This window comes from Contarinia nasturtii, unplaced genomic scaffold (genome assembly GCF_009176525.2).
Source record: "Contarinia nasturtii isolate CC-2019 unplaced genomic scaffold, AAFC_CNas_1.1 Cnas_scaffold_1627, whole genome shotgun sequence".
NCBI lineage: Eukaryota > Metazoa > Arthropoda > Insecta > Diptera > Cecidomyiidae > Contarinia > Contarinia nasturtii.
Genome location: NW_022198962.1, coordinates 299267 through 314374, shown reverse-complemented (window position 1 = coordinate 314374; position 15108 = coordinate 299267). Strand labels below are relative to the sequence as shown.

The 15108-nt window shown below is 34.3% G+C and overlaps 4 protein-coding genes across 5 annotated transcripts; 2 read left to right on the top strand and 2 right to left on the bottom strand.

Moving 5' to 3' along the window:
* Positions 1 to 975: 975 nt before the first annotated feature.
* Positions 976 to 3062, bottom strand: LOC116346659 (protein 60A-like). Of its 2 annotated transcripts, XM_031776831.1 has the most exons (6): positions 2796 to 3062; positions 2467 to 2657; positions 2217 to 2397; positions 1826 to 2135; positions 1293 to 1751; positions 976 to 1188 (listed from the first exon to the last, which is right to left on the bottom strand). In XM_031776831.1, exons 1-5 carry the CDS (start codon positions 3026 to 3028, stop codon positions 1302 to 1304), a joined length of 1365 nt encoding a protein of 454 aa, XP_031632691.1. In that variant the 5' UTR covers positions 3029 to 3062; the 3' UTR covers positions 976 to 1188; positions 1293 to 1301. The 2 variants fall into 2 exon arrangements, with proteins under 2 accessions (XP_031632691.1, XP_031632690.1); XM_031776830.1 differs by having other exon boundaries at positions 976 to 1751.
* Positions 3063 to 3376: 314 nt separating this feature from the next.
* LOC116346681 (transcription factor 25) lies at positions 3377 to 7525 on the bottom strand. Its single transcript, XM_031776862.1, has 7 exons — positions 6832 to 7525; positions 6312 to 6485; positions 5937 to 6133; positions 4993 to 5871; positions 4748 to 4918; positions 4296 to 4684; positions 3377 to 4228 (listed from the first exon to the last, which is right to left on the bottom strand). Exons 1-7 carry the CDS (start codon positions 6964 to 6966, stop codon positions 4047 to 4049), a joined length of 2127 nt encoding a protein of 708 aa, XP_031632722.1. The 5' UTR covers positions 6967 to 7525; the 3' UTR covers positions 3377 to 4046.
* Positions 7526 to 8095: 570 nt separating this feature from the next.
* LOC116346671 lies at positions 8096 to 10372 on the top strand. The gene is made up of 5 exons (XM_031776850.1): positions 8096 to 8267; positions 8350 to 9470; positions 9533 to 9708; positions 9785 to 9979; positions 10046 to 10372. The coding sequence occupies exons 1-5, from the start codon at positions 8179 to 8181 to the stop codon at positions 10181 to 10183; spliced, it is 1719 nt and encodes a 572-aa protein (XP_031632710.1). The 5' UTR covers positions 8096 to 8178; the 3' UTR covers positions 10184 to 10372.
* A 1008-nt stretch (positions 10373 to 11380) lies between these two features.
* Positions 11381 to 12944, top strand: LOC116346656 (GDP-fucose protein O-fucosyltransferase 1). Its single transcript, XM_031776827.1, has 3 exons — positions 11381 to 11538; positions 11599 to 12628; positions 12707 to 12944. Exons 1-3 carry the CDS (start codon positions 11436 to 11438, stop codon positions 12744 to 12746), a joined length of 1173 nt encoding a protein of 390 aa, XP_031632687.1. The 5' UTR covers positions 11381 to 11435; the 3' UTR covers positions 12747 to 12944.
* Positions 12945 to 15108: the final 2164 nt, after the last annotated feature.

Genomic DNA, 15108 nt, shown 5'->3' with positions numbered 1-15108 from the left:
ATTTTTGAAGATGCAAGTACATTGAACAATTCCACAAATCGAATCCAAATTACCGTCGAACTATTGTCGTACATGGCTGAAGCTTTGCCACTACTGGAGTCACTCGATTTGGTTTACATGCAGCGAGCTGGCCCGAAGACGAGTACCGCACCACCACCGAAGTTCAGTAATTTAAAGCATTTGAAATTGTCCTGCCAAGACGCCAAAACATTACATAATTTGGTGTTTCCGGCTTATTGCAATAAAACCATCGAAACATTCAGTATTGATTGCCGGTTTGGAGTCAACGATGACATCGTAGAATACATTTGGAGCTGTGAACGTTTAGAATCGCTTACTTGGAATATAAACAATTTGAATGATCTCAAATATGTGCACAAGCTGTCCAAAATTCCAATGCCAGCCTTGACCAAACTCAAATTCAACATTTTTTATGGCGAAGAGCACGACCACATTAAACGATCACAAATTTTTATATACATTATCGATTTCATGGCGCATAACGATCGTCTCAAGACCATCGAGGTTGGATCTCAAATAACTAATGGCTTGGAAAAGGAAATCAACCAAATTTACAAAGAAACGACTCTCGATGTCTCGAAGAATGATGATGGTATCGAGATATACAGTCCTGGAAAACCTTCCAATGATGAAGAATATCCGAAATTCAGCCCAGCTAGCAACCCGGAGAGACCAGAATCTTCACAGATCAAAAAAAAATTAGATTTGAAATTGTTAAAATTACAAATGTTAGCTTCACTTTACAAGTACATCGGATTCAAATTCAATAACGCATGGTCCATTTCGGAATATGAAGAGGAATTTGCTTCCTATTTCTTTCCATTCAATGATGAAAAATTCAGGTTTCAAGTGTTCACAAAAAGAGAATAGCCAAAACTAAACGTGCAATTACATTTGCTATGACTTTATTTCAAATGTTTGTGATTACATTCATTTTTACATATTATAGTTCATTACAATAGTTTGAAAAAATAAATTTAATTATCAAAATGTTGTTCTCCTCCGTTCATCACCATCAGTGTGCATCAATCATATTAATTAGCTACCAAGTTAGAAAATCAACTACATTTTCACATTATTCAATACATTAATCAAAATAATTTGCATTTAAAAGTAAAAATATTGCCATTAACAAACAAATTGATGGTCGATGTGTTGTGTTTTGTTCTGAAAAATATGTCATTTAAAACGAGAATTAAATTAATTAAAGTATCAATAATCAGTAAAGTATTAATAATAATAATCATTTTTTTGTTGTTTTTTTTTTGTACATTTCTTATTCATTGGCAAGCGCATTTTGTAGCAATCATTCCTTTGTGTTTCTTAATGCTAGCACTGGTTTCGTTTTGCATATAAAGTAGAGATAATGGTTGCAACTTCGACGGGGCACAACAAGGCTTCGGAATGCGATGATCTTGTAAGAGATGAGCCACTTCTTGAACTATGGCATGAATCGTTACTTCTGTATCATGCTGAAACGGAAAATTACATGTACCCGCACAATAATAAGCGCCATATCCGGCTGGTGCAAAAATCCAGTCATCCCAGCTTAACTGCTTAAAACTAATGTATAATGCATGGCGTGAACAACTTCTGTACGTTTTATCAGGTTTAATATCGGCATTAAGCAATTGATTTAATCGCAATGACTTTGCATCATCTTGCAGGCGTCGTTGTTTTTTCGGCTTCTTTGTCGATGTTTGTTGAGTATCGCGCTTTGAACGACGATTCTAGTAAAAAAAAAGAGAAAAAGACTCCTTTGAAAATTATACATATAAAACAATAAAATCGACTTTTTTCTTACCGTACTGGGAGCTGGCACTTTCTTCAACGACGAATGCTTCAAAACATGACCGTCGGGATTTTCACTTTCAAAATAGGCAGTGATAAAGGGCTGTAGCTCATTATCTGAATAGCAGAGTAAGAAATTGGTACTAATAGATGGCGTCTCCCAATGGCCCATTTCGTCTTCGTATTCAATTCTTATATACAGCAAGTTACTCGACTCTTTTTTTGTTATCCATTCACTTAGCTTTGTGGTGAAATTCATTTGGATCCATCCATCAAAACCGACTGTAGTTTTAGCCGTTTGTATAACATGCAATTCTTTAGCCCTGTTTGAATGAATTGAAATGATTTTTTTTCATGAATTATTAAAATTGTCCAAAGAATATTTAAATAAATGCAAAACATACCCATCCACAACAGTCGTTGCATATACGGTGATCAAGCATGGTTTCGAAGCCAAGTGTTTCTCTGGTAATGGCCGTTTGTAAAGATGAAACTCACTCATTAATAATGTAATGCCATCAAGCGAAACTTCAGATAAGTCGAATGTCAAACGGGTTTCATTTTTTGGATTTGGAAATGCATCACCTTAAGTAAAAATGATTAATGTTAAACACTTGTATCAACACCAAAAAAATTCAATGCATATGTACTTACGATTGTTTAGAAAAGTCATAATGGTGTCACTTTTCTTGATAATTTGAGCATGTTCGTCCGTAATCTCATCGTTTCCATTCATTGAATTTTGCCTGATATCATTTTGAAGTATTTGCGTATTTTCATCTTCGTTCAAGTGTTTATAAATCTTCCATAGGAATTTGGGAACGGATTTATGAGATTTTTTATACCTGAATTGAAAAAAACAAAATTAGTAATATAAAAGTTGATCAAGAACAAAGTTATTTTAATTAAATCGCAATTTTATATGATCTATTTTCAAAGGTTCAGTTTTACTATTCGAGAGAAGAAAAAAAACGTTAACTTACGGCAGATTTGTTTTGTTATAGTTGCCTTCGGGATACGGTCGATTATTTAATCCAACCATTTCCAAAATATGTTCTCTGATTTTATGGATATCGTCGCGTGCCATGGTACTTTCATAAATCGTCTGATCTACTCCATTGTCCTCGTAAAATCCAGAAAATCCAAATACAGCACCTTCGAAATGTGGGCGACAACAAATTATTGTCCACACAAAAATCCAACATTTGAAATCCATTACAAACTCAACGGAGAAATAGAATAGATGCTTACTCTCGAACTTTAAATACAAGACTATAAGATGCTTCTTATGACTACGGCCACTTGACCATTTTTTTTTCCTTCTTCTGAGTTTAGGTGGGCTAATACCTGTCATTTTGGTCGAATATTACAGCTACATTGTTTTTGTTAATGACACTTTCCAAAGTCCAACTCATTAAGGGAAGACAATGTACCAATACTGACATTACGGCAGTATTAATATGGTGGCATCCAGATTACGGACATTGTTTTGGTATTATGAGCATCTATATATCAGCAGGTAAGACGCCAAGTGGATCAAAGGTAAAAAAAAAAATGAAGAAACTCTGTGTTTTAACTGTATCCGTTTATTTAGATTTTAGTAAATGTTTGAAATTATGTTTCTCTCTGTGTTCAGCACAAATATTTGTAATACATATATATAATTACTTTAAAATATCAGTAAATATTCAATAAAGGACTTCTAAAAATGCTTGTGGCTTTCCTTATGATAAAAAGATTATTATTTTCTTTTCTATGACAGTTTGCACGACGCGATGTTTGTGTGTATGTGTGTGTGTATATATTGTATAGAATTTGGGACACATTTAAGTGAAGCTTAATACTTTATCAACAATTTTTTTTTTTCACAAATATTTTTTTCGCTTTTTTCGAAAGAATTTGAAAAATTGATCAAAAACAAAGTTTTTATTTTAAATATTTAGAATTGGTATTTGACCATTTATTTCTGTTGTCATTTGCTGATTAAAATTGAGTGCAAAAAATTTAATAATATCTTTAGCAATGTTCCTCTTTTAATATCGACAATAAATTTTATTTGTAGCGAAAAAATGATTTTAAAAACGGAGGGTAGAAACGTTTAAAAATTGTTCCAAATATTATAATGAACTGTGTAATAACGCAGTACTCTGCATGATTCAATTGAGACTGATTTAATGTTTCTCTAGAAAGTATCTCATGCGTGGCATATAGGTCTTCTAATCGGTCCAAGCAATTTATGTCAGATAATCATTTGCATCCTCATCGGTGCTTTCGTTCTCATCGACGTCAGCATCGTTTGGCAATTCCGGTACACGGATATTCGACAGAAAATCTCTCATTGCGTCTACAACGGATGTTAATGAGTTTCTTAATTCGATGAATGGTTGATTCAGTTCGTTATTTGCAACAGCCGCAGCTAAAAATGTAGAAGAAAAATATCGGTCAAGAAACCGAAAATACTCAAAACGTTCATCAAGACTAACCGTTATCAATTTCGCCCATAAGTCTTAGTTCATCCATAAGTTGTTGATCGTGAGCAACATTTTCATCCCATGCAACCGCCGGATCCTGATTTTGGGCAGCATTGCCAGCACCATCACGATTGGCTGGTGCCACGAATCGGCCACCTTGTACATTGAAATTTGGTAAAATTGACTGGAAAAACATTGACAATGGCGATGCATCCGGCAACAGACGTGACTGTGTGGTCATAGTTGGTTTTGCATAGATATTTATCGAATCAAGCGGTGGTAACGGGTCATACATCACAATTGGCTCAGTTTCTTGATTGATAAAAGGTGCTAACGGCACCTTCTCTTTGAAATCCGATAAAATGATGTGCCGTAAAATTGGTCGTGGTGGTGTTTTGTACCTGATATACGGAAAAAAGTCGTTAGCATACAACAACTAGAGTGTTTCAGGTCGGTGGACTTACCGTTGAGTTCGTTTGGTGGTGTACTCATTGACAATGGGATCTTTTAAATCGACACGATCCAGTACACTATTCACATTTCGCGACAACCAAGGGAGTATCTCTGTATCACGCCAAACAGTTTTCGAACGCGAAACATAGAGTGATGTGAGCTGCTGCAAAGCCGCCGGCTGACTGATGATTGAAAAATGTACATTTATTTAAAATCGTTTGTTTCGCCAAAAAATAAGATCGTCAAAACTACTTACTTGTCGTATGCCGATGACGAAATGTATTTATGCGTATTGGCACGAGAGTCAACCTGTACGGAAAGTGCGTCCAATAATGGTTTAACAACACCCGGGAACATCAGTATTGCATATTGAATTGCTTTGTCAGCTGAATCTAAATTGCCATTTTTATTTAAATAAAATAGTGCAAGTGCATACGAATATGCCATATTTGGCAGTTGTGCTAGATTATTTGATGCTTCCCATTCGTCGTAGAGTTGTGCCAACCAATCATAGCACTTGGCTCTCAATGCATAATAGTCAATGACCAAAATCATGGCCAATGGATCACTTATGGGATCGAATGATAAAATCAATTTGGCCACCTCTAATGCAGTCCGTGAACAGGCTCTACCCTCCAAATATTGAGCATGTTTGAATAGAACAATGAACAGAGAACGATTCTCCTGACGACGATAATCAAGTCGAGAATTTCCGGTGGTTAAACTGAATGTTGAATGAAATGCCGATTCTAGGGCTAAAATTGCGTGCTCAATTAGCTCGGATGCCATTGCATTATCTTCACTCATTTTGCATAGTTCACTCATTTGAATCAACGAGTCTACATGATACGGTTGCTGATTGATGATTTTAATGATATTATCCGAATCCATGCTCTCAACGGCGGTCAAGAATTTCTGTTGCAATTGACGATACGTTGCACTATGTTCGAACACAAACCATTTGTTTGCACCACGGCCGCTACTCGATTGTTCAGCTTCAATTGATTTTGACGAATCAATCGTCATGGAAATGCCAACCTTTTTTGCTGGCGGCCAATTTTCCTTCGGCGTTACCAACCATGTTGCTTTAAATGGCCGACCACGCATTCGACGATCATGTAACGTCCATTTCGTACTGAACAAGAAAAAAAACAAAACATGAATATAAATGTGCGTCATGGATGTCAAAAATAAACTTACTGCTTCGTTTGAACGACTTTGCTTCCAAACATTCGTTTCATTTCGAATGATGGATTCAAGTTTTTATGTTGAATTGTCAGCAATGTTTTTGCCGATAGCAATCGCGTGGCCGCCGCCGATTGATTCGCTGATAGTGGTTTATTTTCATCGTTAATCGTTTGATTAATTCCTTTGAAAGTGCGCGCCAGTTCATCGATCTATTCAAACAAAGAAAATCCGCAAATGTAATTAAAAACGTAGTCATGTATGTGTGTGTTCTGTGTTTTATGTATATACTATTGTCATTGTCAATAAAATATCAAAAAAAAAAATATAGAGAAAGAAAAATAAAAAACAATTATGATAAAAATAAAACTACAACATTTTCATACGTACGTCAGCATTATCTTCGCTGCTGCGATGATATCCACCTTGTTTACCACTGCGTTTCTTGCGCTTCTTGCGTTTTTTCTTTATTTCAGATGGATTCGGTGCTGCAGTCGAATTATGTTCGGTTTCATTGTCATCTTCTTTTACTTCACTCTCTGACATCGATCCGTCGTGCTGGAACTACATCACAAACATTCACAATGAAAATACATAAATAAAAATCTATTTTTATAAAAAAAAACACAAAACTAATTGCGACGTTGATTTAACTTCAATTCTTTTGTTACACATATGTGCTTGGAATGGTCGCGATTCATGCGCAAGATAAATATTACACAATAATAACAAAAACAACAACAAAAACAGCTGAGCACCATAATGGTGCTATGCATAATGGAAGACATTGATTATATGATTTATACATATTTTTTTTAAATGCCAACAATTCAATTCATAATAATATTTCAAATGAAATTCACCGAGAAAATAGAACGAAGTGAAGAAAGAGAAATGATAAAATATTTACCAAATCATATCGATTGCCATCGAACTGCTTCTTGCGAGCGCCACTGTTACCAATGAAACTGTTGTCATTATCGGACGCATCTTGGGCTTCCAAATCATTGTCGCCATGCAATTTCTTCAACACACGTGAGGACATCTTTATCGCATTGCCTGTTGTGGCACATTAATCGAATTGCACTGAATTTTCTTCACTTTCAATTTTAGGTCATTCAATGACACGGTAAATTTTCTTTCTGGAAATCGCTTCTCCGCTGTCTCAGCAAATACTGCACTTTGTTTGCGGCACCTAACACCTAGGAACGCTTTTCTTTTTCACAAAATTCTAATGGCAATTAACCTATTTCGTAAAAATCCACTTAATCCAATCGAAAAAACTCTAAATAACAACAATGTCTGATATGAGCATATGGGTTTTTCGACACTTTTGTCGACGAACTATTTTCTAAATATAAAATTGACACAACGTATACTCTTTTTTATACACACTCAATACTCCAGTGAGTTTCATCTAATGATGCGTTTTTCCGTGATTCGCTTTCCGTGTGTTTTTCTTTGAGCCAGATACATTTATTGCATATATAGATGAAATTGATGACAAAAGACAAAAAAAACTACGCACACACATGTATGCCATAGATCCAGTTCACAGTAGTTTGGTCTCGTTCTTTTGCACACAATTCTTATGATGGGCTCATCGCACAAATAACATGATATCAATGCGAATGTGAAAATACAATCACGAAGCGAATATACACATGCACTGACGGTGGCTGCGCGGCACTCAATACGTGCAAATTACAACACAAAAACATTTCAATCATTCACCGTATGTCAAAATACTCACTCCGAACGAATCGATGCGATTGCCATCTTTTGGCTAGACTACGAAACAAATCACATCAATACAGCATTTTAAGCGCTACACAATTTGAATGTCTTTCAAATGATATCGAACCGCATGGACGAAGAATTTGGTGGTAAATGATAGGAAAAAGGCCATACATTGAATGTAGATAAACATTTATTTTTGTTGACTAGAACTGGGATATTTCCAAAAATTTAATAGTATCTTCAATCTAGTAATTGGTGTGATCTTGAAAGTGTCACATCCAAAGGGTTGCGTTTTACGCTAAATGATATCCAATACTGCGGTACAGTCACATTGTTTACATTCAAATTATAAATATAAGCATTTTAAATTGTGCACCGATTTGCGATATGCAAAGAATGACAGTTAATGCTCGCATTACAGTTTTTGGTGTATTTCTCTTATACTGGATGCTCGACATGTGATTGGTTTGTTCAAATATTCAATAATATTTACCGCAAACGATTCAAAGTAAGCAAAATGGGTGTTTTTGGCTTGAAAACATTTTTGAAAAGAGAAGAACGAGTTCATATCGTTAATATTATTGAAGAAATCAACAACTGGAAAAGGTAAATTCGGCAACATCAAATCTATTGCACATAAAATTACATATTCATCACATAATTTCAATGCGTTCCATTGGCTTTGCAGTGGAAATCCCGATCAAACGCCATTAATTGTTGTCGATTTTGGAAGCATATCACACTGGGCATTGGCACAAAATCCGAAAGATACTATTTGCGGTGGACGCCACAAAGTCGTTGCAAAATCATGGAAAGCAATGATCAACAGTATCCATAATACTGGTTGCCACATGGTGTTTTTTTCCGACTTAAAAAATGAGGAAGGAAAAATTTTGACAAAGATTACTCGGAAGGACGAGGTTTTTAATAGATTTGCCAATATATACGATGAAATTAGTGATGGCAAAACGGTTGACGACATTTTAGATAGCAAAAAAGATACGAAAGCATTGAAATGGTTTGACACATTGGAAAGCATTGCTGTAGAATTCGGTGAATTTCACGATTCGGTACATTATGACTGTGATTTGGAGTGTGCACAATATGCTACTCAGCATAATGCTATGGCTGTTATGTCACAAGACACGGACTTTCTCATATTCGAAGGCGCGTGGAAATTATGGTCACCGGATAACATTCCAATTTCTCAGTCAAACGAATTTAAAATAAATCAGTACGACAGAAATGCGATCAAAGAGATTTTATCGTTGGAAGAGCATCATTGGCCGATATTTGCTTCCCTTGCTGGGAACGATTTAACTCACGAACAATTTTTCATAAGAAAACCTCAAATTGAACGGGCAGCCAGATGGACACGCAAATTGAATAGTGTTCATCCTTCAGATGCCGATTTCCGACGTGTTGTCGCTCAATTTCGCCATGATGATGCTGCGAAAGCAATAGATCTCATCAAGGAAAGTGTAAGATCATACGATTTGAATTTTTCACCCGTAATCGATGACGATCCACTCATTGAAGGGCTTTCGAAAACCAAGACTGGCATATTTCGAACGTACATGACTACACTGGATCGAATATATTCGATTGATATGAACTATTACGATCTGCGTGGTTGTGAGCAAGCCGAATATTTACCGATACTTTTGATTGACTGGACAAAACGTAGAGTTGGCATTGTACAAAAATATAAACAATCCGACGAAAATCAAATTGTTCTCACTTTTTTGGCGCAAAAGAAATTCAATGAAAAATTTAAGGAATACAAGGAAGAACCCGAATATCCCGATTGTAAGTAGATATTGATTGTAAGGATAATGAAGGGAATTATTATTGACGAACAACTATTTCAGTTTCAGTGCCTCCTTTGATTGAACTGTATTTGCATGAAGGCAATAATGAGATTATTGCAACGAAGTGGAAACTTCTCGCATTCATAATGAAACTATCTGATGATGAAGTGACTGCAATCAAAGGGCTGCCAAAAGAATTTATTCTTATAAGCACAATAGTGTTCATTTTGGTGAAGGTAACACTGCACTTCTAAAATATACTTCCTCTTTTGCTAATCCATTCATACAATTGTCTCATTGTTTGGGAGGTAGAGTCGATTAATCACTAAGAAGCAAGCTGATGGAATACTATACACCGCGCATATGGTTCTTGATGATAAAACAAATGATGTTACGTATCCAACCGTTCTGGTGGCTCAGCACGTTCGCGCAGCTCACATTTATAACATCTGTTTTAAACCAGTGAAGATGAACTTTGAAATTGCCGGTCTATGGTCACTGATGGAAGTATGCATTACAATTATTTGCATATGATGTCGACAATAGACCAACTCGTATTCTTTGAATTTTTAGGTTGATCTGGAATTTGACGGTGTCTATTTCCAGAGACTAATGGAACTATTTGATGATATGGAGATGAAAAAGGAAGACGATGAATACGTTACATTCATCGCACCCATTCTAAAGTATCGCATTTATGAGAAAATCTAAATCGAGGCTGTTGTCTCTCAATCAAATCAAATGAGTCGATATTCAAAGAAGCAAAACAAAAATATTTCAATTTCTTTGTGGAGAAATATCAGTTTATTAAATTTCAAGTTTTTCAACAGTCGATGTTGGTTATTCTGAAACAAAAACAAAATAAATTCACGCAACGTGTTGATTCTTTTTCTATATTTATTTTGGTATTTGTTTTGTTCTTCTTAGTGAATCTAATTCATCCAATTAAATCTTTCTATATAATAAATATATATTTTTTTACTTTCAATGTAAAGTTTGTGACTTTGCCTCCAATCCGACTCGCTATTTTGAAAACGTTTCCACCAATTTACTCAACGTTAATTATTATTTTTTGTGAACTAATCAACAGAGGTTGTGTAGATTCAAGTGTTGAAATCGCTTTAAAAATTTCGAAGTGGGAATGGGAACAGTGTTAGGTCCTTATCTAAGAATATAATTTTCATTTAAATAAATAGGCTTTTGGCATACTATCTGGCCAGTGAATGAATGTTAATATCTTCTCTTTTTTGGAAAAGATCAAAACTTGCATGACATTACAACTGATTTATGCTGATAGCACTTGGAGTCAAGTCTTTTCTATTATTCAGATAATGAAAAATGGAATTTTTGTCAATTTTAATCATATCGACATTTGAAGCACATTCGATGATTCGAATATGATCACTTAAGCCATTTTTATTTACATTATCTCGCGCATACTTGACACTTCCTTCATTCAATTCAATGGCAAGCATTCGCCAATTTGAATTCATTCGGGTTGCCAACAAAGGATATATACATGATGCACCACAACCTGTATACAATTCATAAATTGAAATATTTATTAATATTAAAGTTAACTATTATTGCAGGTTATAGATATAATATAAACGTTAGTTTCACAGTTAATTGTTTTTAAAGAATTTAATTTTTGGCGCTATTTTGATTATAATCATTTGAAAATTAAGAGACCCACCGATATATGACTATTAATCTGAATTCTTCAAATTCTTCTGCTAATTTTGAAAAATCGGCCGGTACATTATAAACATTCCGAGGATGCATGAATTTATTCATAGCCATGATTCAAACTGATATAAATAATCATTTTGACAATTGAATGTATTGGAGCTTGTTTATTTTGACACTAGTGTGGCCATTGTAGTCTTCAATATTGACGTTTGAACTTTTAAACATAAATTCGTAAACCGCTGCCTATACACTTTAGTTTATTTGCTGCAAGATGAATCTAGTGTATCAGTTGTTTTTGTTGACCAATCTTTTCGGTCAAATTTCGTTAATTTATATTGATCCAAACGGTTATCTGGTTTACTGTCCATGTATGGGTAAGTGAGAAAGATTTTTTTTCTTTAAAAGACTATACTATAGATTTATGCTTTTTGCAGGCCGTTTTGGCAATCAAGCTGACCATTTTCTTGGTGCATTAAATTTTGCGAAAAAATTAAATCGCACTCTAATCCTACCACCATGGATTGAGTATCGTCAAGGTGAACCAAAATCGATACAAGTACCTTTTGATAGATATTTTAAACTGGAACCCATTAGCCAATTCCATCAAGTCATCACAATGCAAGAGTTTATGGAAAGAATCTCTAATAGTGTGTGGCCTGAAGATCAACGCATTTCATTTTGTTACATGGAGCGCAAGAGCCTGCGTGGCTCTATGAAAAAAGATTGCCATGCGAAAGAAGGAAATCCATTCGGTCCATTTTGGGATGAGTTTAAGATAGACTTCATTGGTTCTGAATTTTTTGCACCATTGCATTACGATGTTTGGCATACAGCAGGTCTCATTGACAAGTGGCATCAGAAGTATCCGGCCAATAAATGGCCAGTGCTTGCATTCACAGGTGCTCCTGCGTCGTTTCCAGTTCAAAAAGAAAATATCGCACTTCAAAAATATCTCGTTTGGACTGACGAAATGCAATCAAAAGCAACAAATTGGATAAAATTGAATTTACCGAAAGGCGCCTATTTAGCTATTCACTTACGCAATGGAATCGATTGGAAGCGAGCATGCGAACATATCAACGATAGTCCGAAGTTATTTTCGGCCGCCCAATGTGTTGGCTATAACAATGAGAAAGGTGTTGCAACACCCGACATGTGCGAACCATCTAAACAACTAATCATTAAACAAATAAGACAAGAGCTCAAATCTTACCATTCAAAACATCCAACAAATGGAATTAAATCAATTTTCGTTGCATCGGACAATGACTTCATGATTAAAGAACTGAACGAAGCATTCAAACGCCTAAAAATATCTGCATTTCGAACGAATGAAAAAGATCCACATTTGGATCTAATGATAATGGAAAAATCAAATCACTTTATTGGCAACTGTATATCATCATTTTCAGCATTTGTCATCCGATCTCGTGAAGTCCATGGATTTCCGTCAGCATTCTGGGCGTTCGTAATCTTTTAGAATTCCATTAATTTCGTAAGAATTCCATTAATTTTTATCGTTCTTTTCTAATTCTCTTTTAGGTTTCATACTGCCTCAACTCAAATCCGGGATGAACTATAATTCCATATCTGCTATAGCAGATAGAAAGATTGCGGCTAGTTTTTCACGGGCTATAGACATTTTTCATGAATAAAATTTATTACAAATTTCAATTTCTTTGTAGAGAAATGTCAAGTTTTTCAACAGTCGATGTTGGTTATTGTGAAAAAATTAAAAAAAAAAAATAAATGCATGCAACGTGTTGATTCTTTTTCTATATTTATTTTGGTATTTGTTTTGTTCTTCTTAGTGAATCTAATTCAGCCAATTAAATATTTCTATATAATAAATATATATTTTTTTTACTTTCAATTTAAAGTTTGTGACTTTGCCTCCAATCCGACTCGCTATTTTGAAAACGATTCCACCAATTTATTCAACGTTAATTATTATTTTTTGTGGACTAATCAACGGAGGTTGTGTAGAATCAAGTGTTGAAATCGCTTTAAAAATTTCGGAGTGAGAATGGGAACAGTGTTAGGTCCTCATCTAAGAATATATATTTTCATTTAAATAAATAGGCTTTTGGCATACTATCTGGCCAGTGAATGCATTTCAATATCTTCTTCTTTGTTTTGGAAAAGATCAAAACTTGCATGACATGACAACTGATTTATGCTGATAGCACTTGGAGTCAAGTCTCTTCTATTATTCAGATAATAAAAAATGGAATTTTTGTCAATTTTAATCATATCGACATGATTGCGATTTTAATACCTACACACATACCTTTCATTTTAATTTTGTGTTCGTTATCGCTTTGAAAGAGACGTGTCAAAATGCAACCTATATATTTCTTACCAGTGAAAACAGTGATGCAAATTGACAGTTGTATCAAAAGTGATGGGCATCCAAGCAACGACAGGTAATATGCCAAATGCCTTACCAAAACTACGATTTTGTTTGTCTTATCTCATTTTATTAGATATATAATTAAATCTTGTACGCACACATTCTCCCATCCATTTTCATCTACATACACTTAATTTTTGTGTGATTTTTTTTTTGTTTTAATTATTATCTTTATTGATTTTTGTTTTCATATAAATATAAATTGGTTACAATAGTGTCAATGTCAAAATAACTTGTCTCCTTTCTATCATCTTGAGTTGCCTTATCGATGACGTGAACTAATTTCTCAGAAATTGTTTAACATAAATAGAAGTAACTGAAACTACATCGCTCCATCGGTTTTAATGTCATTTCTTTAATTCGTTCTTTGTTTCGCATCCTTGACTTAGACTATTTTGTTGTCGCTTTCATTTAATCTGTATTACTTAGCTTCATTTTCTCGAGAAAAAAATATTTTGAAACGATTTTGGCTTTATAACAAAAATTACAAAAAAAAAAAACACACGAAACGGTTCTGGTGTGTTTGAATCTAACAAACAGACTGGAGATCATTTCAATTTCGGAAGTTACACGATCTCACCTTGGGGATTTTTCATCTTATTATTGTTCGAATTGAAATTGGTAAAATGATACTTGCCGGTTTTCTGTTTTAACTCTCTCTCTCTCTCGCTCTCATGGTCTCGTTCAGAGAGTGACAGAGTTTGAATTGGAATCACTCTAACCATTTCGAAGCTCACCTCTCTGTACATAATTGCGCCTGCAATTTTGGGCGCGATAAAATTTTGGAATGATTGATAAAAAGTGCATATGGTAATAATTCGATTTTCGTTCGGAATTCACAAATCGTTTTATAGTTGATTGATTTTTTTTCTCTTGTTTTATTCATTTTTAAATTTCGCGCACATTGTTTTTTTTTGTGTTTTTCTCTACATACGTACAATTTGTAGTCATCTTATTTTGTTTTCTTCCATTGTAAAAATTAAAATAAAATTAAACATGAATAAAAAGATTGATTATACTAATAAATTGATTGTTTAAAAATCCACAATAATTGTTTTTTTAAAGAATATTTGCATCATTGTTTTTCTTACACCTTTCGCATTAGGTCATACAAATGATAATAATAATATTCGAACTAGAATTTTTCTCATTCTTATTTGATGGATTTTTTAGTAAACGTATACGCGCGAGGGCGCCAACAGAAAGTGACATAAATAATTCGAAACAAGAAGTAAAAGAACGGTGTGAAACGGACACATCGGTTATTTATCTTTTATCCGCTCTTTTTTTTAACTAAAACAAAGAATTACAATAATTTGAATAATGAAAACTATAACCGATGCGAAAAAAGAGAGATGAAGAGAATTCAATCTAACTATTGCGTCTCTACGAAATTTGTCTACGCGAATCAAAAATAAACCGATATGACAATTCATTATATACCATTTTAAATGTTCTTCTTGCAATGTGTTATTGTAATTATTATTATCTATGAGCCTGTATTTTGTAGTTTATGAATGTGAACTTTTGT